Source organism: Mobula birostris, chromosome 2 (genome assembly GCF_030028105.1).
Source record: "Mobula birostris isolate sMobBir1 chromosome 2, sMobBir1.hap1, whole genome shotgun sequence".
Lineage (NCBI taxonomy): Eukaryota > Metazoa > Chordata > Chondrichthyes > Myliobatiformes > Myliobatidae > Mobula > Mobula birostris.
The window spans coordinates 65522859-65547043 of NC_092371.1; the positions used below are offsets into that span (position 1 = coordinate 65522859).

General features: G+C 38.8%; 1 protein-coding gene across 2 annotated transcripts in view; it reads left to right on the forward strand.

Annotated features, from left to right (window-relative positions):
* The window catches only part of rpn2 (ribophorin II), a 73522-nt gene that overhangs the window by 20886 nt on the left and 28451 nt on the right, over nt 1-24185 (forward strand). For both annotated transcript variants that reach the window (XM_072242137.1, XM_072242147.1), the window contains exons 5-13: nt 3085-3160; nt 4772-4906; nt 6957-7133; nt 10190-10308; nt 15274-15379; nt 16469-16560; nt 16688-16802; nt 17186-17380; nt 18996-19082. In XM_072242137.1, coding sequence (XP_072098238.1) covers nt 3085-3160; nt 4772-4906; nt 6957-7133; nt 10190-10308; nt 15274-15379; nt 16469-16560; nt 16688-16802; nt 17186-17380; nt 18996-19082 — 1102 coding nt within the window. The remainder of the gene's footprint in view (nt 1-3084; nt 3161-4771; nt 4907-6956; nt 7134-10189; nt 10309-15273; nt 15380-16468; nt 16561-16687; nt 16803-17185; nt 17381-18995; nt 19083-24185) is intronic.

The following is a 24185-nucleotide window of genomic DNA, read 5'->3' on the forward strand; positions in this document are numbered from 1 at the left end:
AATCTCCCTTTCAAATTGTGCATAAAAGGCAATGAGATCATCTGAGAGTGAAGCATCACTGCCATTCATGATGTTAGGTTTTGCTTTGTAGGAAGTAATGGCCTGCAAAGCTTGCCAGAGCTGACGTGCATCCAATTCCATCTGTAGACTCAATCGAGTTGTTTCTTTGCTCTTAAGATAGTCTTCAATATATCGTATCTGGACTCCTTGTATCGTTCTGGATCACAGGTCTTGAATGCCACAGAATTATCCCTCAGCAGATTACAAATCTCCTGGTTCACTCATGGGTTTTGATTTGGGTGTGTCCAGTATTTTTTCAAAGGCACACGTTTATCCTCACAGGTTTGTTGAAGTCAGTGACAACTGTGGCGTATTCATACACACTCGGAAGATGAATCCCTGAATATTTCCCAGACCAGCGACTCAAGGCGGTCCTGTAAGTGCTCTTCTGCCTCCCTTGACCATACTTCTTAGTCCTCACCACTGGTGCTGCAGTCATTATTCTCTGCTGAAGTAGAAGTCAGCCAGGTGATCAGGCTTTCCAAAGTGTGGGCAAGGGATGGCAAGGTAAGCACTCTTGATGGTGGTATGGCAGTGGTCAAGTGTGTTGATTCACCTGGTTCAATACATGATAAACTGGTGATAGTTGTACAGAGACTTCTTCAAGCTGGCCTGGTTGAAACCTCCTGTAGTGATAGGGAAGGCATCAGGGTGCACCGTTTCATGCCTGCTGTTTAGAGTTGCAAGAAAAAGTATGTGAACACTTTGCAGTTATCTGGTTTTCTGGATTAATTACTCATAAAATGTCATCTGTTCTTCATCTGTCACAATAATAGACACAATCTGCCTAAACTAATAACATACAAACAGTTGTACTTTTCATGTCTTTATAGACCACATTGTTTAATCATTCAGAGTTCAGGTTGGAAAATGCATGTGAACCCTTGTATTTAATAACTGGTAGAACCTCCTTTAGCAGCAGTAATTCCACCAAACACTTCCTGTACCTGCTGATCAGACTTGCACAAAGGCGTAGAGGAACTTTAGGCCATTCCTCTATATAAAACTGTTTCAGTTCATCAGTATTTCAGGGATGCCTTGCATGAACAGCCCTCTTCATATCTTGCCACAGCATCTCATTTGGGTTAAAGTCTGGATGCTGGCTTGGTCATTAAAAAGAAAATTCATGTTTTGTAAAACATTCTGTTGTTGATTTACTCTTGTGTTTTCAGATCATTGTCTTGTTGCACCATCTAATTTCTATTAAGCTTCAGGTGACAGACCGCGACTCTGACATGTTCCTTGATACACTTTTGAATTCGTTATTCTCTTGATGATTGCAAGCTGTCCAGGCCAGGAGGCAACAAACCAGCCCCAAACCATGATGTTCCTTCCACCATGCTTCACAGTTGGAATGAGGTTTTGGTGTTGGTATGCAGTGCCCTTTTTCCTCCAAACATAGCAGTGTGCATTTCTGCCAGAAAGTTCAACTTTTATCTCACCTGTGCACAGAGCATTGTCCCAGAAGCATTGTGGAACAACCAGATGGTCTTTTGCAAACTTGAGATGTGCAGCAATATTTTGTTTTGAGGGCAGTGGTTCCCTCTGTGGTGTCCTTCCATGAACACCATTTTTGTTTAGTGTTTATCTTAGTTGACACATGAACAGAGGCTTTAGTAAGTTTTAGAGATTAATGCAGGTCAGTTGGTGTTACCCTTGGGTTCTTTTTCACCTCCTTCAGCACTGCAGGTTGTGCTCTTGGGGTGATCTTTGCAGGACACCCATTCCTAGGGAGAGTAGCATTTCTACTGAATTTCCTCCACTTGTAGAAAATTTTATCTTATTGTGGACTGATGAGCACTCAGCTCTTTAGAAATGCTGTTGTAGCCTTTTCCAGCTTCATGCATCTCTACAATACTTCTAAGATCCTCTGAAAGTTGCTTTGATTTAGGCATGGTGCACATAAGCAGATCCTTCCTGAGAAGAGCTGGCTCTGTCAGTAACCTGACTTTGTGTGTCTGCTTTATAGGGCCTGGCACCTCTACAACCCATACCTCCAATCTCATCTCATTAATTGGAACACCTGACTCCAAATAGCTTTTGTAGAAGGCATTACCCCAGAGGTTTACATACTTTTGTGGACCTAGACTGTGAATGTTTAAGTGGTTTTACCAGTATTGACGAGAAGAAGTACAATTGGTTGTGTGTTATTAGTTTAGGCAGATTTTGTTTGTCAATTATTGCAACTTAGATGAAGATTTTATGAGTAATTAATGCAGAAAACTAGGTAATTGCAAAGGGTTCACCAACTTTTCTCTTGCAACTGTACATTGCTGAGCTCCTCCAGAGACTACCTGATCTTTACCTGTGGAATGTACACCACTACTAGGATGATGGTGGAAAATGAAGTTTTCTCTGATCTTTTTTTTTAGTTTTTTTTTTGCCATGTGCCTGCGTGCATGCGAGTCTGTGCGTGCATGCGTCTGTGATGATGTCTTTTTCATGGCTTTTTTTTTACAAGGTGTGGAACGAGAGAGACTGTGTGGCGCGCCACTCCTCACGCAGACATTTTCACAGTATTTTCCCTTTATTTTACGAGGTCGAGTTGTGATCTCGACACTCAACCGGGCACGGATGGAAAGCGTACTTGGGAGCGGACCCGACTGGTTTTGAACCCAGGAACCTCCACTCCCTGGTCCGGCACCAATGTCATTGCGCCACCAGCCGGCCCCTTTTTTAAGTTTTCTAAAGTACAGAAAATTTGTTTATTATTGTACAGTGAACTGAGATACTGTATAAAACTTCATTTTGCATCCCGTCTGTACAGATCATTTCATCCCTTGATCATTGAGGTAGTACAAGGGAAAACAATAACAATGCAACATAATTTGTTACGGTTACAGAGAAAGTGCATTGTAGATAGACAATAAGGTGAAATAGTGTAGCATTTGTGTGGTGGTTCAAATTGATTGTAATGTAACCCAGTTTTAATTCATCATTAGCCTTTTTTATTTGTGTATATATACTGTGTGTATATATATGCATCCCTAGTATTAAACAGCTCTATGTTCTTACTCTTGACAGAATTATCCATGCACTCTTGGCAGCTTCTTACCTTTCTCAGCAGGCTAATCTGAAGAGCATTATGGAGGAGATTGAGGTAAAAAAAAATAAAAAGCTAAACAGTCAAAATAAACAAGGGAAATTTTTAAAGTTCTAAACTGATATTCTATAAGGAAAATGTTGATACAACTTTTGGGTACAATGAAGTGACTTGGGTGGTTTGGATTTTGGCAAGTTAGTTATTTTAGTAGGAAACATTTTACCTGTAGGAAAAGTAATGAAAATACAATTTTAAACGGTAGCGCTTGATTTGTAATGTGAATGGACTTTTATTGTATTACATGACCCTTTGAGATAATGTTAACTTTTATACCTGAAGTTCACTTGAAAACCAGGCCTCATATTTGTTCTAAAGAATATTAATTGTTCAGCAATAGCTCTGTTATTTTGTATATGACCTTGTGTATTTTGTTGACCATTTTGTACTTAAGGCTATAAATGCCAACCTTTATTTTTCCCTTTTAAATGTATTTGAAATTGTAAATTAAATCAGTAGTGTACATGCAAATAAATCACCTGCAGCAGAATTATACCTTATGTCACTTAAACTCTTGAACCCTATACCCATCCTGGATGCTTAAAGGTCAAGCTTCGACTTTCTGTTAAAATGGCAGGTGATTTAATTATGAAATTCTGATTCTTTTCCTGCTTTCTATATGCAAGGAGAAGCCACGGTTTCAAAACTATATCTCTAAATTTTGTAGTAAAATTAAGTTCAAGCATTTTTATTCCCCTAAGTTTAATATGATTCCGTTAAAGGTCAATAATTTTTGTGGTGCATTTTGTTGTTAACATGTGTATATTTTATAATTTGTATACCTTTTCAAGCAGTTTTCTTTTGTTCTTGTAGACGAAGCCTAGGTCAACCATTCCCTCAGTGTTTTCACATTTCTTGATATTTAACTAAAATTTACTCTATCTTTTAAACCTTTCACAAATCATATTCAATGTCTAAGTGAATCTTCCTTGTTTTCAGAAGATTGAGCAGGGCATTGTTTTTGGTTTTAACTGGCATGTCAATTAAGTAGTAATAGACCAGGAAGTAATACATTTTACAGTGGTTATTCAAATTAGTTAGCTACTTGTAACCTTTTTTTGTGGCGTGTAACTTTTTTTTCATTGGCTTTGAAAGTCATGACTTAAACAATCTTGTTATGAGCTAATTCCTGGCATTCTAACCTGGGTGGAAAAATGTTCAGACATTGAAGCACTTTCTCGGTCTTGTTAATTAAACTGCTAAATTCAAATGTAACCATTGATCAAATACATTCTGAAATCCAGGCCCTGCTAAGTCAGAATAATCAACATTGCTATCGTTATTTGTTAAGAGCGTAGCTGCTACCAGGAAAAGCCCGAGTACCAATTACAATCTTTATTCCTCAAGGTTAGTGAAAGACAAACAATTTTGAAGCAGAGTTTGATGATTTCATAACTTTAACAAAGAAGTTCGGTTAAATTTTTTTCAGATTACTCAAGGTCAAATTTATCTGTATTTGCCTTTAATATTTAATTGCATAAGGGTGAACGTACCCGAGTAGACTTGGGAGTCAACTGTTCTAAGTTTTTAAATATTAGATGGCTCTTTAAAGCCAAACTAAATTTGGTACTTTACAATAGATTAATGAATCTGCTTTTCTTTCCTTTTCAGGATCTGATTGCCCGCCTTGATGACTTGGGGGGTATTTATCTTCAGTTTGAGGAAGGGTTAGAAACCACAGCAATGTTTGTCGCTGCTGCCTATAAGCTCTCTGACCATGCTGGAATGGAACCAGCTATCAAAGAGGTAAGCATGGTGAATAAGAAACAGGGATATTGAATAACAATGCTTAGTTCATTTGAATAGAAAAATCAATTAATAGTACTCTACTAGTGTTTTGTGGAGACCCTGCCCATTTTTATTTCAAACAAGAGAAAATCTGCAGATGCTGGAAATCCAAACAACACACACAAAATGCTGGAGGAACTCAGCAGGCCAGGCAGCATCTATGGAAAAGAGTATAGTCAACATTTCGGGCCAAGACGCTTTAGCAAGACTTTTTATTTTTATTTTACGGGCAATCAGAAGAAATAGATTCCTACATCTGGATTTCTGAAATATTTTATTTTAAAGTACTCCTACATGGAAAATGTATGTTTTCAAATAATGTATTTTTAACTTTAACAATTAAAAGAACGTTGGGGTCTTTATTCTTTGGAGCATAGAAGGTTGAGGGGGGACTTGATAGAGGTATTTAAAATTCTGAGGGGGATAGATAGAGTTGATGTGGATAGGCTTTTTCCATTGAGAGTGGGGGAGATTCAAACAAGAGGACATGAGTTGAGAGTTAAAGGGCAGAGGGAACTTCTTTACTCAGAGAGTGGCAGCTGTGTGGACCGAGCTTCCAGCAGAAGTAGTTGAGGCAGGTTCAATGTTGTCATTTAAAGTTAAATTGGACAGCTATATGGACTGGAAAGGAATAGAGGGTTATGGGCTGAGTGCAGGTCGGTGGGACTAGGTGAGGGTAAGAGTTTGGCATGGACTAGAAGGGCGGAGATGGCCTGTTTCTGTGCTGTAATTGTTATATGGTTATATTAAAAAAACTTAATTATGCATCCCTGCCATGCCACTCCATTTTGTTTTGTGTAAGGAGGAGTAATGTGTCATCAGTAGCTCCAGTCATTACAGAAGGCTTTATGTAGTCCAAGAAATAGATCACATTTACTGTTGATGTTCTTTTGTTATAAAAGCCATGTCCTTTCCCAGACTTTGAATGTCTTTGCCCTCTCTGTCTTTGATTGCCTGTAATGTGATCCAGTTTGATGGACTGGTGCTTGCTTGATTCCATTTTTATCTTTCCATTTGTAATCTAAGCATCATCTCTAGTGGTTTTTCATCACTTATTATCTTTGACCTCCAGCAGTCTCCTCTCACCTCCATTTTGCCCCCAGGCAAAATCATAGGGCGAAAACCAGCCTCATCTTGTATGTCTACAGTAGTGTCATGGACAGATCAACTCAAGAATTTTTAGAGTTATGGGGTTAAGTATTTGATTTGAGATTAAAAATTGTACACAAGCTTTGTGATTCTAAATGATCACTAATGTTTTAGCTGATCATGTTCAAATATGTGGATGTACATAAAGAAATGCAGAAAATGAATTTAAAAATGCAAACACGAGAAAATCTGAAGATGCTGGAAATTCAAGCAACACACACAAAATGCTGGTGGAACGCAGCAGGCCAGGCAGCATCTTTAGGAAGAAATACAGTCGACATTTCGGGTCAAGACGTTTCATCAGGACTAATGGAAAAAAGATATAGTAAGAGATTTGAAAGTGGGAGGAGGAGGGGAAGACCCGAAATGATAGGAGAAGACAGGAGGGGGAAGGATGAAGCCAAGAGCTGGGAAGTTGATTGGCAAAAGGGATACAAGGCTGGAGAAGTGGGGGGGGGGGGGGGTATCATAGGATGGATGGCCTTGGAAGAAAGAAAGGGAGAGGGGAGCACCAGAGGAAGATGGAGACCAGGCAAGGAGTTATTGTGAGAGGGAAAGAGAGAGAATAAAAATTAGGGATGGATAAGAAAGGGAGGAGGGGCATTAACGGAAGTTAGAGAAATCAATATTCATGCCATCAGGTTGGAGGCTACCCAGACGGAATATGAGGTGTTGTTCCTCCAACCTGAGTGTGGCTTCATCTCAACAGTAGAGGAGGACATGGATTGACAAAATGAATTCATTGCTTCTGATCCTCTAGTATCACTGCAAAGCTAAAATATCTCCAGTCAGCTTTTATGTATTATATACAACTGTATATTTGTAACATTCTGCTTTACTTGTATTTTTTTAATTTCAGGATCAGGTCATTCAACTGGTTAATGCTATTTTCAGTAAGAAATATTATGCCACATTGTCGGAGGCTTTCAGCATTGCCTGTGCGGCTGCAGCTTTATCTCAGAATCATTATCACGTTCCAGTTATTGTAGCACCTGAAGGATTAGCCTCTGTTTCTCATAAGAAGACCAATCTGAAGGTAATTTCTATTACATCTGCTTACTTTGCATTAACTCAGTTCATCATGAATATCAAAAGTTTTATTTTCCAAACAGCAAAATTTTTCTTCCTGAGTTGTTAAAAAAATTTGAATCTCCTTTCTCTATATTTCCTGATTTAATGACTACCTTTGTCGCCTTAATGATCTGAGCAACCTGGCCATCAACATTTTGTATATAACTGTACCAAGAGTGAAATACTGCAACAGCAATTTGCGTTTATGACCTGAGCCAGATAGCCATTAACTATTGCAGTTTCATCATACAGTACTCAAACAAGTATTTGATAAGATGGGTCTGAGTGAGGAAAAAATAAGATACTTTGTCAGATGATACAAATGAATGTTCTAATTTGGTCTAAACAATTTAATTTCACTTCAGGGGCGGAATCTTATTGACCTAGCTTTGCACGCAAGTCTGCGCTGATGTAGTCCCACCTAAACACTCTGATAGCAATGACAAGTGGAAAGCCCTGCTTCTTGGGCTTGTCAGCTTTAAAGTTGTGAGACATCCTTAAATGTTTCTGATGTATGAAAAAATTAAAAACAGTCTTAAGTTTAATCCTGAATGAGAACTTTGACATCTCATCTAATTTTGGAACAACATCAAGGGTGATTGGAAAGGAAGTAGTAATAAATTTGAACCACACCCAAAATTCTGGAGGATCTCAGCAAGTCATAAGTAATATATGTGTGTATGCATATGTATTTATTCTTTAAGAAATAGACTGATTATTGAATCACAATGTCAGAGACAAAAATCATATGGCACATCAGTCTTTGCATGTTCTCTGAAGAGCAATTCAATCAGCCCCACTCTGAATATTCAAATTCAATTTGAAAGGTACGTTTGACTTGGTCATCTCATTGGTAAAAAGTTCCAGATCATCACCAATCTATACTCTTTAATATGTCACATCCTTTTCAAACTCCCTTAGCATTTTCTTGAATCTTGATGGAAACAGCTTTTTTTATTTTCTTGATAGGGTGGCACAGTGAAGCAGATTTTAGTTCAGCTGTCTAGCAGCTCTAGGGGTTTAGGTTTGATCCTGACCTCATGTCTGTGAAGATTGCAAGTTCTCCTCATGTCCACCTGGGTTTCTGGCATGTGTTGAGTTTTTCTCCATGTCCCGGGGGACTGCTGGTATAATAATTGGCTCTGTACATTACCCCTTACTGAGGGTAGGGGCCAAAAGAATCAAAAGTAGTTGATGGGTATGTGAGAGCTAGTATTCAGGGAAATGAACAGATAAGGAATGGGCTTTGGATTACTCAGCTTGGACTAAATGGTGTACTGTGTTGTAACAATAAACTCATCATGATCTTGTATTTTCTATTCATAGTCTTGTTTCAAAGAGCGTTATCTGCAGTTACTCCACTCTAACCTCGATGCTAAAATCGCTCATCTCTAAGACAATGTGGTCAATTTCTTTTCAACTCCACTTAGGGCACGAAGATTACAGCTCCAGTAGAAACAATGTAAAATTACAGTGGAATTTATACTTTTGACGTCTTAGCAACGAGGTTACCCGATCTTTTTGCATCATGCGATATAATGCAAAATGTGAGAGCCAATCTTGAGTGAGAACCTTGATATCTCATCTAATTTTGAAACAACATCGAGGGTGATTGGAAAGGAAATGGTAATAAATTTGGACCACACCCAAAATTCTGGAGGAACTCTGCAAGTCAAGTAGCACCTAGGGAGGAGAATACACAGTTTATGTTTTGGGCAAAGTGTTTCAGGATTTGAACCACTTTTTGGGCCAAAGAATTATGGGCACTTGAAGGACCAACATTGCCCTTTGTGCTTCAGAACGAATACATGTGAAATGGAAAAGATAGTAAATTTGTGAAGTTGTACTATTTTTTTTTCAATTGATTTTTAAGGTGTGTAGATTCATTTTGCTAAATGACATCATTTAGATGCTTTTTTTTTCCAAAGCTCTCTGTCATAAATGTAGAGAAGGAATTAGACTTGTTCAAGTTACTAAATAAGTTATGTTTAAAGAGAATATTTTAAACTGCAATTCTTCTGTTCTGGCAGTTGGAAAAATAGTAAATTTAACAGTAAGAACTAATAACCTGTTTCATAAAAATTCACCTGGCTTTAGCTTAAACCAATAGTAGCCAACAGGAGCAGATTCACTTCCAGGGCTTTTTACTCTAGGTATTAACACAAACCATTTTTCATAGAAGCAAAAGTAATCATGGTATAACATCTGAAAAATGAAGGGGAAATATAACTTCTATGCCCTTAACAAGTGGCATTTATATTGTCCTAGGGCATGGATTACGAACTAATGGCATGTGTACCCAAGATGGCAGGTGAAGAAATTTTGTTGGCATGTAGCATGCAGTGCCACCCTTCAATTCTATAAACCACACCCAAGAGAAAAAGATACATAATTATTATCTTTACTGCCAAATGATGCAGTAAATACTGATATTTTTTTTTACAACCCAAGAGTGGTGAGATTGGGTGATAATGTTTGGAAATCCTTGCAGATCTGCTGCATGTCTCACTATTGGATAGGAATCGCTTGGGCCAGTTGGCATTGGCTTCACTTTGCTTTTATATTTTCTTCTGTCATTTGTGAGTGTGCACTGGATTTTCAGTGATAATATGGTAAATATTGTATGGAGTTTTGCACCTCCATTAATATTTAATAGTTTTGCTGAAATGCTTCATTTATTTCAATCTGTCTCTGTTACGCTTCCATAGATAGTAAAATAGTGAATACACAATAGGCAACAGGACTCGTCCTTTTGCCTTCTAGTACCTGATTATTGTACTTAAATCATGAATCAGTAATAATTTCTGCTCAAATTTAACATGTGAGAATTTTGTAGAAGATTATCACAAATTTGGGCAAACACTTCAAATTTTGCCATTCCAGGATATACTTTATGATATATTTTAAGAAGCAGTAAATTATTGTTGGCAGCTGGAAGGAATCTTTGATTGCAGTTGTGTTGATAACTCTGAAAATGTTGTTAGCTTTTACTTCATTTGATATCCACTTTTTTTTTGCTAGTTGCGTGTGATGAATGTCATGTCCCAGAGTCTGACTTCAGCTGATGTTCAACTTGAATATGCCAAATCTGTTTTGACAAAGAACACAGTTCTTCAGCAAACATCTTTTACCTTGAATGGGTAAGAATGAGACTTTGTGACCTATTCACCTAGGTCTCTGTGGATGACCTGAAATGACTGATACTAGTTATCTCTTAAGTTGAGAGAGATGATAATTTTCCCACTCTGCACCAACCAAATCCCATAACACTGAATTTCAAAAGAAAAGGTGTAAAATATGCTGGCAGCAAATGTGGTAAACAGCTGCAGTATAACATTTAAGGAATCTTGTATTATAGCTGAAAAGTTTGTATATATTCGGTGGAGAGAAAATTGCAGATGCTGGACATCCGAAGCAGCATGCACAAAATGCTGGAGGAACTCAGAAGGCCAGGCAGCATCTATGGAAAAGAGTGAACAGTCAACGTTTCAGGCTGAGACCTTTCATCGGGACTGGAAAGGAAGGGGGGGAAGTCTGAGTAAGAATGTGGGGCTGGGGAGGAGGTAGTACAAGGTGACAGGTGAAACCCGGAAAGGGGGAGGGGGTGAAGTGAAGAGCGAAGAAGTTGATTTGTGAAAGAAAGAAAGAAAGGGCCAGTGAAGGGGAATCTGAAGGGAGAGGACAGAAGACCATAGAGGAAAGGGAAGGGGGAGGAGCACCAGAGGGAGGTAATGGGCTGATAAGGAGATATGGTGAGAGAGGGGAAACAGGAAAGGTGAAGGAGAAAGGGGTGCAATTACCAGAAGTTCAAGAAATCGAAGCTCATGTCATCGGTTGGAGGCTACTTAGGCGGAATAGAAGGTATTGTTACTCCAAGCTGAGTATGGCCTCATTGTGGCACTAGCGAAGGCCATGGACTGAATGTTGAAATGGGAATAGGAAATTGGTTTGAAATGGGTGGCACCAGGAAATCCCGTTTTTTGTGGCAAATGGAGCAAAGGTGCTGTGTTAGTCACCCAATCTATGTCGGGTGTCACTGATATACAGGAGGCTATGCCGGGAGAACTGATACGGTCGATGACCGCAGCAGACTTGCTTGGTGGTGGGATCCCATTGGAAATGGCAGAAGTTAAGGAGAATTATGTACTAGTGAGTGGTGAGTACAAAAGGAACCCTATCCCAGGTGTGGTGACGGGAGAATGGGTGAGGGCAGGCGTGGAGTGTAGAAGGAAATGTCCTCCTTCAAAGAATGGAGCTTCCCTTCCTCTACCATCAACACTGCTGTCACCCACGTCTCTTCCATTTTGCGCACATCTGCCCTCACCCCATCCTTCCGCCACCACACCAGGGATAGCGTTCCTCTCAGAAAATTCCTCCTACTTATTCCTTGATCAGGACCCCACTGAGGAGCATCTGGCCATTGTCTCCTTCACCATCACCAACCTTATCGACCCTGGGGATCTCCCATCCACTGCCACCAACCTCATGGTTCTCTCACCCTGCACCTTCCATTTCTACCTCTTTCCCAAAATCCATATACCTGACTGTCCAGGTGGAAACCATTCTTTCTGCCTGCTCCTGCCCCACTGAACTTGTGTTCTGCATACCTTGACTGTATTTTCTCGCCCTGGTTTAGTCCCTTCCGACCTACATCTGTGACACTTCACATGCTCTTGATCTTTTCAGTGTCTTTAAGTTGCCTGACCCCAGTCATCTCATTTGCAGTCTGGATGTCCAGTCTCTATACACCTCCACCTCCCATCAGGAGGGCCTTAAAGCTCTCCATTTCTTTTTGGACAACAGACCCAACGGTTCCCCTCCACAACCACTCTCCTCCATCTGGCGGAACTGGTCCTCACCCTCAATAATTTCTCCTTCAGCTCCTCCCACTTCCTACAAACCAAAGATGTAGACATGGGCACTTGCATGGGTCCCAGCTATGCCTGCCTTTTTGGCGGTTACATGGAAGAGTCTGTGTTTCAAACCTACACCATCATCGTTCCCCAACTCTTCCTACGCTAAATCAACTACTGCATAGACGCTGTTTCCTACACCAATCCTGAGCTCGTCGATTTCATCAACTTTGCCTTCAACATCCACCCTGCCCTCAAATTTACTTGGTCCATTTCTGGCCTCTCTCCCCTTTCTCAATTCACACTCTATCTACTGATATCTTTTATAAACCCACTGACTCTCGCTGCTATCTAGACGAAACCTATACCTGTTCCAACCCTGTCGCGTGCAAAAATGCCATCCTTTTTCTCAGTTCCTCCTTCTCTGCCGTATCTGCTCTCAGGATGAGGCTTTTCATTCCAGAATTAATAAGATGTCATCCTCCTTCAAAGAAAGGTGCTTCCCTTCCTCCACGTCAATGCTGCCTTCACCCACATCTCTTCCATTACGCACACACCCGCTCTTGCCCCATCCTCCAGCCACCACACCAGGGATAGGGTTCTCACCTATCACCCCATTTGCCCCTGTGTCCAGTACATAATTCTCTGGAACTTCTGCCATCTCCACCAGGATCCAACCCTCATCTTTCCCTCCCTCGCCCTCCCACCCCACCTTCTGCACTTTTCACAGGGGTCACTCCCTACATGATCCCTTGTCCATTCGCCCCTCCCAACTAATCTTCCTCCTGCTACTTATCCTTGCAATCAGAACAAGTGCCACACCTACCCCTACATCTCCCTCACTATCATTCAGAGCCCTAAATAGTCCTTCCAGGTGAGCAACAATTCACCTATGAGTCTATTGGAAATCTACTGTATCTGGTGCTCCTAGTGTGGCCTCCTGTATATCGGTGAGACCCAACGTAGATTGGGAGACTGCTTCGCCAAGCATCTACGTGACGTCCACAAAAATAAGTGGGATTTCCAGTGGCCTCCCATTTCAGTTCTACTTCCCATTCCCATTCCAACATGTCAGTCCGTGTTCTCTTCTACTGCTATGATGAGGCCACACTCAGGTTGGAGGAGCAACGCCTTGTATTCCGTTTGCATAGCTTCCAACCTAGTGGCATGAACGTTGATTTCTCAAACTTCTGATAATTCTCCCCCCATTTCATTCCCATTCCCGTTTTCCTCTCTACTCCTTGCCTACCCATCACCTCCTTCTGGTGCTCCACCCCCTTCCCTTTCTTCCATGGACTTCTGTCCTTCCTCTATCAGATTCCCCTTTCTCCAATCTTATATCTTCTTCACCAATCAAGTTCCCAGCTCTTTATTCCACCCCATCTCCCAGTTTCACCTATCACCTGCCTCCTTGTACTTCTTCCTCCCCTACACCCCCACACCTTCTTAGCCTGACTCTTTCCCCTTCCTTTCCAGTCCTGATGAAGGGTCTCGGCCCAAAACATCAGCTGTTTACTCATCCATGGAGGCTGCCTGGCCTGCTGAGTTCCTCCAGCATTTTGTGTGTGTTGCTTTGTATATATTCAACTTCCATGTTGGGGTTCCATGTGGCAAGCTGGGCATCTAATTGCCTGACACACTTCCACAATGACATATCTATCTATAGAGTCTTGAACTGTTTCAGTTCCAGTTTTGCTTTCTCCATGGATATTCCTGATCTCTGATATTCCCGATCTCTGATATTCCCAGCAATCTGTTTTTTGAGGTCTCCGCATCTTCTGATCATCATTTCACAGCTTTTCTATGACCTTTTATTTTTCTTTCTGCTTAACTGTCCTCATAAATCTCAACAACTAGAAGGCTCTACAAAAAGTACAGTTGCCTCAGTAGCCCTGTGCTCACCTTATTATCAGAGCGATTCATCTTATCCTACCCATCTTTCCCCTACCCTCTCTGCTACTTGCTTTCTTACTTTTTCCAGTCCAGATGAAGGGTCTTTGACTTAATAACTCATTTTCTATTTTCACAGCTGCTACATGGACTGATGTGTGCTTCTAGCATTTTCTCTCTTTATTTCAGTTTTCCATTACCTGTAGTTTTTGATTTTCAGTTCATGTGTTCAGTATTGGTATTAAAAAGTCTTTGGCAGCATATTGATGTTGTTATGATTCGTGTTCTTCTTTGAAAAGAATGTAGTATTACCTGCTGACTATAAACCTTTCCATCTAGATCGGGTACCTAACTTAAGCTCAGATCATGGAAATTCCTAAATTTTAGGCAAAATTAAGCAGTCAATCTCATTGAAGAACTCTCAGTTTTACATCTTTTTTCAGTTTTACAAAATGAAGAGCCAAGTATACACTAGAAACTGCAGCATTTTCTTAATGTTTTGAAATATTTGACGGTTCTACACTTCATACAAATTATTGTAGGATTGCCTAGATTGCAAAGGTGCAGTTAAAGCACGATATACTATTAAAAGATGTTACTTGCCTTGTGTTAAAAAACGGTTTGAAGTATTAATGCTAAAGATGGTCTGATAATAAGGAATTTTAAGATTTGTGCTGTGGTTGGTGGTAAATCAGCACAACTTGTGGAGGAGCATGGAGTCACCTAATGACTTGCATTTTTGATTTACAATGCAAGTCTTCGCTCTAGAAATTGTTGTAATTTCTTGATGAAGTGTTAGGTTTTATGAACTAGCAAAATCCTGACCATATGATATTATGATATTTGGTTTTAATATTGATACATTGCTTGGTTTAATCAGAGCTTTAGTTATTCCCTTCGGTGAAATACTTCTCATGGAATATGTTAAATAGCAAATCATTGAATCAAATTGTTTCTATGCCACTTTGAGTTATATTGGGCTATGAATTCAATATCTACAGCTCCAAGATAGTAGGCATCAAAGTATGGTCATATCCGGCATCTGTTAGATCTTCTATTTGGTTTAACAGTCAGTTAGCACTTCAATTGAAGTTAGAAGGTCACCCAGCAGTTCTAGTCTTCGAATGGTGCGTGGGATAAAGTAGTTGTATAATGTGAAGAAAACACTTTTTCAAAAGAATTGCCTTTTTCATATTGCGTGTACATAATTTCACTATTTTATTGAAACTGCTTTGTTTTGAAATTGGGAAAGGCAAAATTTCCTGTGAATAATGCACATTAGTGATTCTTAATTCTGGAAGTTAATATTTTATCAGATAGCATTAAATATTTATTGACACCTAATATTATGTTTTTCATTAGTGATGTTTTTGAATTGAATTTTATGGAGGCAAAGCCACCAAGTGGATATTACGATTTCTCTATTGTTGTGGATGGTGATAGCCGATTTAGGGGAAATCATGTGGAGGTAGGTGCATCATTTTAAATGGTTTAATACAAGAATTTCTTTAAAAGGAAAGTATGAAATAGACTTATGCCATTTATCTCCGTAAATATAGTATGATTTGTACAAGTTCATATACATTTTCGAAGATTGCTTACAAGCCCAACTCTTTTTCCAAGATGTTATCCTTGAATCTCGTTATATGTTTCCAACATTGTTCAGAGTATTCCCCCACCACATAATCCTGACTAATGGTGCACTTGTAGAATTTATTTGAAAGTAATTTCAGATCCTTGGCTTTGCCTTCTTGTGCTCCATACACCAGTTATCTCCCAGGCTTCTTTCTGATAATTCTCACTCCTATTTCTATTCCTCCAACCAGAGTCAGTTACCTTTGATGTCAGGTGTGGTGTAGCCTATACTGTGATTAGGCAACCTTTTCTGTGCCAACCTGTGTTGTCTTCCCTCCTACTCAGCATCTCATGCTATAAATAATGTCAAGGCTGGCAGTTCAGAACATCAGCAAGTTAACTTGCAGACCATAATGGAACAGTTTGAAGAGAGACGGTACTGTGCAAAAGTCTTAGGCACACCTTAGAACTAGGATGCCTATGACTTTTGCACAGTACAGTAGTCATTTAATGTATCGCACTGTACTGCTGCCACAAAAAAAAACATTTCATGACTGATGTGAGTGATGATAAATGTGGGTCTCTATTGTGAACTGAGAGTAGGAAGGGGACAGGGTGAGGGAAATCTTGGTTGGGAAAAGGGGAGTGGGGAGGGAGTTGGAGGCACCAGAGAGACGTTCTGTAATGATCAATAAGCCGATTGTTTGGAATCAAATCACCTTGCCTGGTGGCTCAGGAATGGGTGTATCTACTCCTGTGTCACCCCTCTGCCATCTGTGCCACGCTTCTCCTGTGCACTCCACCCTCGCCATTCCCATCATCTCTTGCTTCCGCCAGATTTACAAGCTCATTCTCCATTCCATATTGACAAATACCGTACTATGCAACAACAATGAATTGCGTTCCATTTATCAATTTAATAGCTTTCTCTTTCTTGTTCTTAATTCTATGTAATAAACATGAACATTTTGTTTGAATCTAGCTGAAAATCAAAGTTGCCACTGAAGTTGGGATTACAAATGTTGATGTTTCCATTGTTGACAAAGATCAGAGCATTGCACCAAAGACCACTAGGTAAAGAAATATAATTGTTTATGGAAGTATTTCTAAAATTGTAGCTTTTTAATAAGAGTATATATTTTATACAAAAAAAAGTACTCTAAAATATTTTTAGTATCATCTTCAATGTTTATCCCATTAGGGTGATTTATCCAGCACAAGCCAAGGGTGTTATTACTGCTGATAGTCACCAGAACTTCGCCTTATCATTCCAGCTGGTTGATGTAAACACTGGCGATGAGCTTACTCCACATCAAGTATGTACTGTACACTTACTGCCACCTTCCTCTTTACATGTGTTTTACAAAGGTACCTTGTTACGCAGTCTTCGGGCTGGATCTTGTTTACCCAGATTTACTATGCCCAACTCGAAAACCACCCTTACCCAGAATTGCCAACTTCGGCCCTAAAACTGTCCATACATTGATCCTAAGGGGAATTTTCACAATTGAAGGTTCCCGTGGTGGGATTTCAGCAATGACATGGCCTCCACCAACATAGGGGAAACCCTGCTACTAAGCTGTAACAGCCAAAAAAGGCTCTCATGCCATTATTGTGAGCTATTGTTTAAAATATCCATTCATTTTCAAGCTTTACATTATTAAATATTGGACTATATTGTGAATGTTGTATGTTTTAGACTTTTGTGCGGTTGTACAATCAGAAGACTGAACAGGAAGTGGTGTTTGTGGCTGAACCAGACAGTAAAAATGTATACAAGTTTGACCTGGATGTGACAGAAAGAAAGTCTGAATTTAATTCGGTTTCTGGAACCTATTCACTCTTTTTGATAATTGGAGATGCAACACTTGAAAACCCAATTTTATGGCATTTGGTGAGTTCGTTCTTTCATTGAACAGTTTTTTTTTTACTTTTTCAAAATGTGTAATATTTTCAATACTGGAGGTATCTCACATGTTTTTAAATGATCTGGAATTTGTACAATGTACTGTATCATTGCACTCCTTTGTCTTGTTTTTTTTCCCCAAAAATAAAATTATGTTCCCTATGCTTTTTTACTGCTGAGTTTTTAACTGGTGTTTCAAAGTAATAGCTTCATTGTAATATGTTAAGTATATTTATTTCATATAGATAATTTGCACGTACTGACGGTGTTACAAAAAATGTTTGAGTTACAAAAAAATTGCACTAGCTACACATGGCAAGAAAACCCCACTGTTTCTACTTTCTAAAGTATGCCACAATATCAACCCTTGTGTAGGTGCACGATTTTAATTTTCTATTTAAGCAAGTAGTTGAGATTGAATATGACCCATAGCATTCCTAGTTCCTTTGATTGGTGCTTCGTGTTTTAGCAGTATCATTCTTTGAAGCCTGCATGGTATTGAGCTCCTAAGTATTGATTTGTCATTAAGGATGATTCATAATTTGAACATTCTGCTACAAGGGCCCAGAAAAGAGTTTAATTGATAAAATGGAAATGTTCAATAATTTCAGATAGTCAAAGTGGTATCTAATTGTATTTAGTGTTGGGTGAGTGACCTGGTGCATCCATTTATGGATAAGAAATTTCAGGAAAGCAGCAGTTCTAGAATTAATTTTCAAGTTGATGTCATAATTGTTCTTATTGTTGAGGTTGCAGCACTAGTAAAAGATTTTTTTTTAAATTCTAATACTTATTACAGTAATCTCCATGAGAATTTGTAACAGGATCAGTTTTGCTTAATACTTACAATTCTCCTAATGAGCTGAGGCATCCAGGAGAATCTTACTGTTAACATATTTGTGTATCATAACCTTCAATTTAATATGTTTGTAATTTAGCTACATATATTCTAACATATTCAATATAAAGTAGAAAGGAATTATGTTAAGAATCTACTGTGCTGCTTACCTGTACTGCAAAGGGACCATTATAATTGTTTAGGTCCAAGTAAAAGAGAAAGTGTGTGTTGTTTATCAACATGAATGAACCAAATCTTCCTAGATCTGGTGCACCATCCATGATCCCTGCCCCCAGACACTCTTGGAGGTTTGATCTCACCAGCATCTCCATCTCAAGAATAAGGATTGACTAGATGTCCAAAAACTGAAGTTGATGTAAAGTTAATAAGGGAAAAAAAAAAGGAATTGCATAAATAACTATTTATGTGAGGACAAGAATCTCCATGAAAATTAAATGCAAACTCCAGTCACACACCAGATCTGACTTAACCTAGGTTCAGAGTGATGATTTTTGCAGAGTAATGTTGGGGATTCTCAGCAAGAGTAGGCTCTCCTGGGTTCTATATGTGTCCATGTACATACAAGAATTAGTTGCATTGCAGTAGTTAAATGTAGGTAGTTCCCTTTGGGCCTTTGGATTTCTTTCGATATTTGAAGCTTCGTGCAAAAATAAAAGCTGGATTATGAGACAACCAAAGGTTTTAATAAGATGCATTTTAGCATAAATTGCATGTTTTAACATTTTATTTTCATGAATTTTGTAGGCTGATATTGTGATTAAGTTTCCTGACGAGGAGGCTCCAACCCCAGTACAGTCTCGGAATCTCTTTGCCCCCAAGCCTGAAATTCGGGTAGGTGCTTGTGTAAGACTAAACTGCAAATAACAGGCATTGTTCTGATATAATTTGGTCCAATTAAGAACAATATTACATTTGTAATTTTAGAAATCTAAAATAATAACAAAATACTGAGAGCCTTTGGGTTAAATGGCATACACAGAGAAAATTAAGTTAACTGCAGGTTAACTTTAATGATGACCTTTCTGCAGATGTAAGACTTGCTGAATTCTTGCATCATTTTAGTCCAGGTATTATAAATGCTGGAGTAACAGTTTGCACTACAGGGAATACTTCATGCCAGGCTGTTAACATTCATGAATTGCATTAGCAGCATGACTCATACTACATGTAGTGACATTCTTTAGATTATTTTGCATTCATTTAAGTTTGTCATGTTTGGTAAAGACAGACAAGTATATAATGATGGCGCCAAAGCTCGGCAATCTGTCAATTTAACTTTGATTTTACAATGAACTTGTAGTTTTGAATCCATCCAATGACCAATAGAAGTAACGCAAAATAAATGTAAATTGGGAAAGACCCCAACTCTAAAAGCAAATTTTCTCCTTGACTGCGTGAGTTTCCTCCTGGTGCTTAGGTTTCCTCCCACATTTCAAAGTTGGTCACATGAGTGTAATTATGTCACACAGGCTCATTGGGCCAGACGGGCCTGTGACCATGCTGTGTCTTTAATTAAAGAAATAAAATGAAAATGTGCTGCCTCAGAGTTTTCAATATTAAATTACATTTGCCATTTTCAATCTGTTAAATTGCCATCTTTCCACAAGGTTTTTTTGCAAATGTTGTGTATCGCATACTGTCAGTTCTAATTTATGCAAATTGCAAGATTAGAAATAATAATCTCTAAATGCAATTCAATGAACTAGATTTAAGAAGGTAAAGGTAATGAATTTATATGAACTTTGAATCAAAATGGGGATTATTATCACCGACGTGACATGAAATTTGTTAATTTAGCAGCAACAGTTCAATGCAATACATAATCTAGCAGAGAGAAAAAATAATAATAAAAAATTTTAAATAATAATAAATTTAAAATAATAATAAACAAGTAAATCAATTACATATATTGAATAGATTTTTTAAAATGTGCAATTTAATATATTTAATAATAATGTATATTTAAAAAGTGAGGTAGTGTCCAAAGATTCAATGTCCATTTAGGAATTGGATGGCAGAGGAGAAGTTATTCCTGAATCGCTGAGTGTGTGCCTTCAGGCGTTTGTACTTCCTACCTGATGGTAACAGTGAGAAAAGGGCATGCCCCAGGTGCTGGAAGTCCTTAATAATGGACACTGTCTTTCTGAGACACTGCTCCCTCTAGATATCCTGAGTACTTTGTAGGCTAGTACCCAAGATGGAGCTGTTTAGATTTACAACCTTCTGCAGTTTCTTTCGGTCTTGTGCAGTAGCCCCTCCGTACCAGACGGTGATGCAGCCTGTCAGAATGCTCTCCATGGTACAACAATAGAAGTTCTTGAGTGTGTTTGTTGACATGCCAAATCTCTTCGAACTCCTAATAAGTGTATATTGCATATAATTTTTTATATCAATTATGGTGATCTTTGATTTATAGTTCCACATGAAATGTATATCCATTTTTTCCTCAAATTTTCTTGTTATCATTGCTTTCTGTGCCAAAGCAATCCATGATATATAATTGCTTAATGGAATTTGTTACCTATTTTCTTCACTTTTCTTGCCACTGCAAATTAATGATCCCTCCCAATTCTCCAAACAACTTGTCTTTCTTCCTTTTTGTATTAACAAAATTCACTTTACAAATTTCTTATATATTTCAAGAAGAGCAGTGAATATAATTCCAGTTAAGACCATAAGACATAGAAGCAGAATTAGGCCATTTGACCCATCAAGTACACTCTGCCATTTCATCATGGCCAATACATTTCTCTCTTAGCCTTATTCTCCTGCTGTCTCCCCATAATCTTTCATGCCCTGAGTAATCAAGAATCTATCAACCTCAAATTTTACTACATAACTGTCTGTAGCTACTTATCCCTGCCATTACTCTAGCCCAGGGGTTCCCAAACTGGGCTCTGCAGACGTCTTGTTTAATGCTATTGGTTCATGGAATAAGAAATGTTGGAAACCCCTGTTCTAGTCAATCTATACTAATTGTTCTGTGGCTTTTATACCTTTTTATTCTTGTTTTGGAAATTTTCTATAAAATGCCCTGATATATAAAACTGAATTGCTTTTAGCCTTTTTAATGCTGTATTTTAACATGCCTTCTCAATACTCATTAATAGTGAATTCAAAACAGAAACTTGCTGTTAATTTATTCCCTTTAATTTACTTGCATTATGGTTTATAGCTATCTCACATCTATGTATTTAAAAACACGTAAAACTAAATATGCCTTCTAAGACTGAAATGTGTCTTCGATCTGTCTACACTTTCAGGTAGCTTGCCATATTTCGACTGGGAAATTTAGAGCTTTCTGCCCATAAAAGTTTAATTCTGCACTTTCCAAACAAGTCAGGAATTGCACCTTAACTACAACTCTTGACTTGTTTGGAGACACCTCCTCAGTCCAAAAATCACCTTGGGCACATTTCTCCAGTTCCCGACTTTATATTTAACAACTTTCTTTTCTGCACTCACTCCTGATGCGTGATTTCAGCCTAGAGTGTTGACAGTTTCCCACCCCATACCATATATGCTGCTCAAACCCTGAGTTACTCCAGTAGTTTGTTTGTTGCTCCAGTAGTTTGTTTGTTGCAGAGCACTTCATACAAGGCAACAGACTGGTACTTGGATTATGCCCTCTTCTGGAAAACACTTGGTATGGTGATTGGCAACCTTATCGTTGACCGACTTTTCTCTTCCACTGAATTCAAGGGCTACTGAAGCCAGTTCTCCTTGTGCTACTCATGCATTCTGAGCCATTTATGTGTTATTTCTTAACCTCGTGTTCTGAGTCCTTTGGCTCTACTTGCTGCTATTTAATTTTCCTTTCCTCTATATAATAGCACATTTCCATAATGTTTGTTTCTGAACCTATCCCTACCTTAAGCCCTTTCTATGTTCAGTAAGCTTTTAAATTCTCTCATCTATAGTGTGTATATATTTATTTATTTTACTTACACACACACACACACACACGCACACGCACACGCACACGCACACGCACACACACACCCTGTTTCAATCAATGAGCTGAGATATAAAGAAGACACACAAAGGCAGGTTACTGACAGAGCCAGCTCTTCTCAGGAAAAATCTGCTTATGTGCATCATGCCGCGATCAAAACAACTTTCAGAGGACCTTAGAAGGATTTTAAAGAAGCATGAAGCTAGAAAAGGCTACAAAAGCGTTTCTAAAGACCTGAGTGTTCATCAGTCCACTGTAAGAGAAATTGTCTACAAATGAAAGAAAGTCAGTATTTTTGCTACTCTCCCTAGGAGTGGTTGACCTGCAAAGATCACTCCAAGAGCATTAATTACTCAAAAAGTGGTGTGATCTTCATCTAAGTCACAATAATAGACAAACAAAATCTACCTAAACTAATAACACACAATTAATTGTACTACTTCTCATCAATACCGAATACGCCATTTAAACAATCACAGTCAAGGTTCGAAAGTCTGTGAACCTCTGGGGTGATGCCTTCTACAAAATCTGTTTTGGAGTCAGGTGTTCCAATCAATGAATGTTGAAAGAGGTGAAAAAGAACCCAAGGGTAACAGCAAAAGACCTGTAGAAATCTCTAGAACTCGCTAAAGTCTCTGTTCATGTGTCCACTTTAAGAAAAAATACTGAACAAGAATGGTGTTCATGGAAGCACAGCATGGAGGAAACCACTGCTCTCCAAAAAACGCTGCTACGCGTCTCAAGTTTGCAAAAGACCACCTGGATGTTCCACCATGCTTCTGGGACAATGTCCTGTGAACAGATGAGGCAGAAGTTGAACTTTTTGGCAGACATGCACATCACTATGTTTGGAGGAAAAAGGGCACTGCACGCCAACACCAAAACCTCATCCCAACTGTGAAGCATGGTGGAAGGAGCATCATGGTTTGGAACTGCTTTGCTGCCTCATGGCCCAGACAGCTTACAATCATTGAGGAACAATGAATTCAAAATTGTATTAAGGAGAATGTTAGGGTAGTGTTCTAAGTTCTGAAGTTTAATAGAAATTGGATGATTCAACAGGACAATGATCCAAAACACAAGTGTAAATTAACAAAAGAATGATTTAAAAAGAACATTGTGTCTTGGGATGCCCAAGTCAGAGTCCAGAGCTTAACTCAATTGAGGTGCTGTGGCATGACCTGAAGAAGGCTGTTCATGCAAAGTATCCCAGAAATATTGATTAACTGAAACAGTTTTGTATGGAGCAATGGTCTAAAATTCCTCCTTGCTGTTGTGCAAGTCTGATCAGCAGCTACAGGAAATGTTTGGTAGTGGTTATTGCTGCTAAAGGAGGTTCTACCAGTTATTAAATAAAAGGGTTCACATACTTTTTTCCACCTGGACTGTGAATGATTAAACAATGTGTTCAATAAAGACATGAAAAGTACAATTGTTTGTGTGCTATTAGTCTGGGCAGATTCTGTTTGTCTATTATTAGATGAAGATCAGGCCACATTTTATGAGAAATTAATGCAGAAAACCAGGTCATTGCAAAGGATTCACAAACTCTTTCTTACAACTGTCTATATAATTCCTCTGTCTGCTCCCACTCCTTCTCAGTTATGCCCCTTCACTGACCACATATTGTCCGGCTGGCCAGCTCATTGCTTGTAATATGATGCTCATGTTTATAAGCGAATTGTATTTCTTTTTAACATGAGACAGTATAGGTGCTTTGACCCTTGATGTATGCTGACCTTCTAACCTACTCCAAGATCAATCTAATTTTTCTTTCTCAGAGAGACCTCCATTTTTCTTTCATTCATGTGCCTATCTAAGGAGTCTCTTAAATGTCTCTACCACCAATCCAGGTAGCAAATTCCATGCATCCACCACTCTTTGGGAGGAAAATCCTACACATCATTCCCCCTATACTACCTCCATCACCTTAAAATTATGCCCTTTTCTCCCCTTAATCTTTTAACAGCATAACTGTT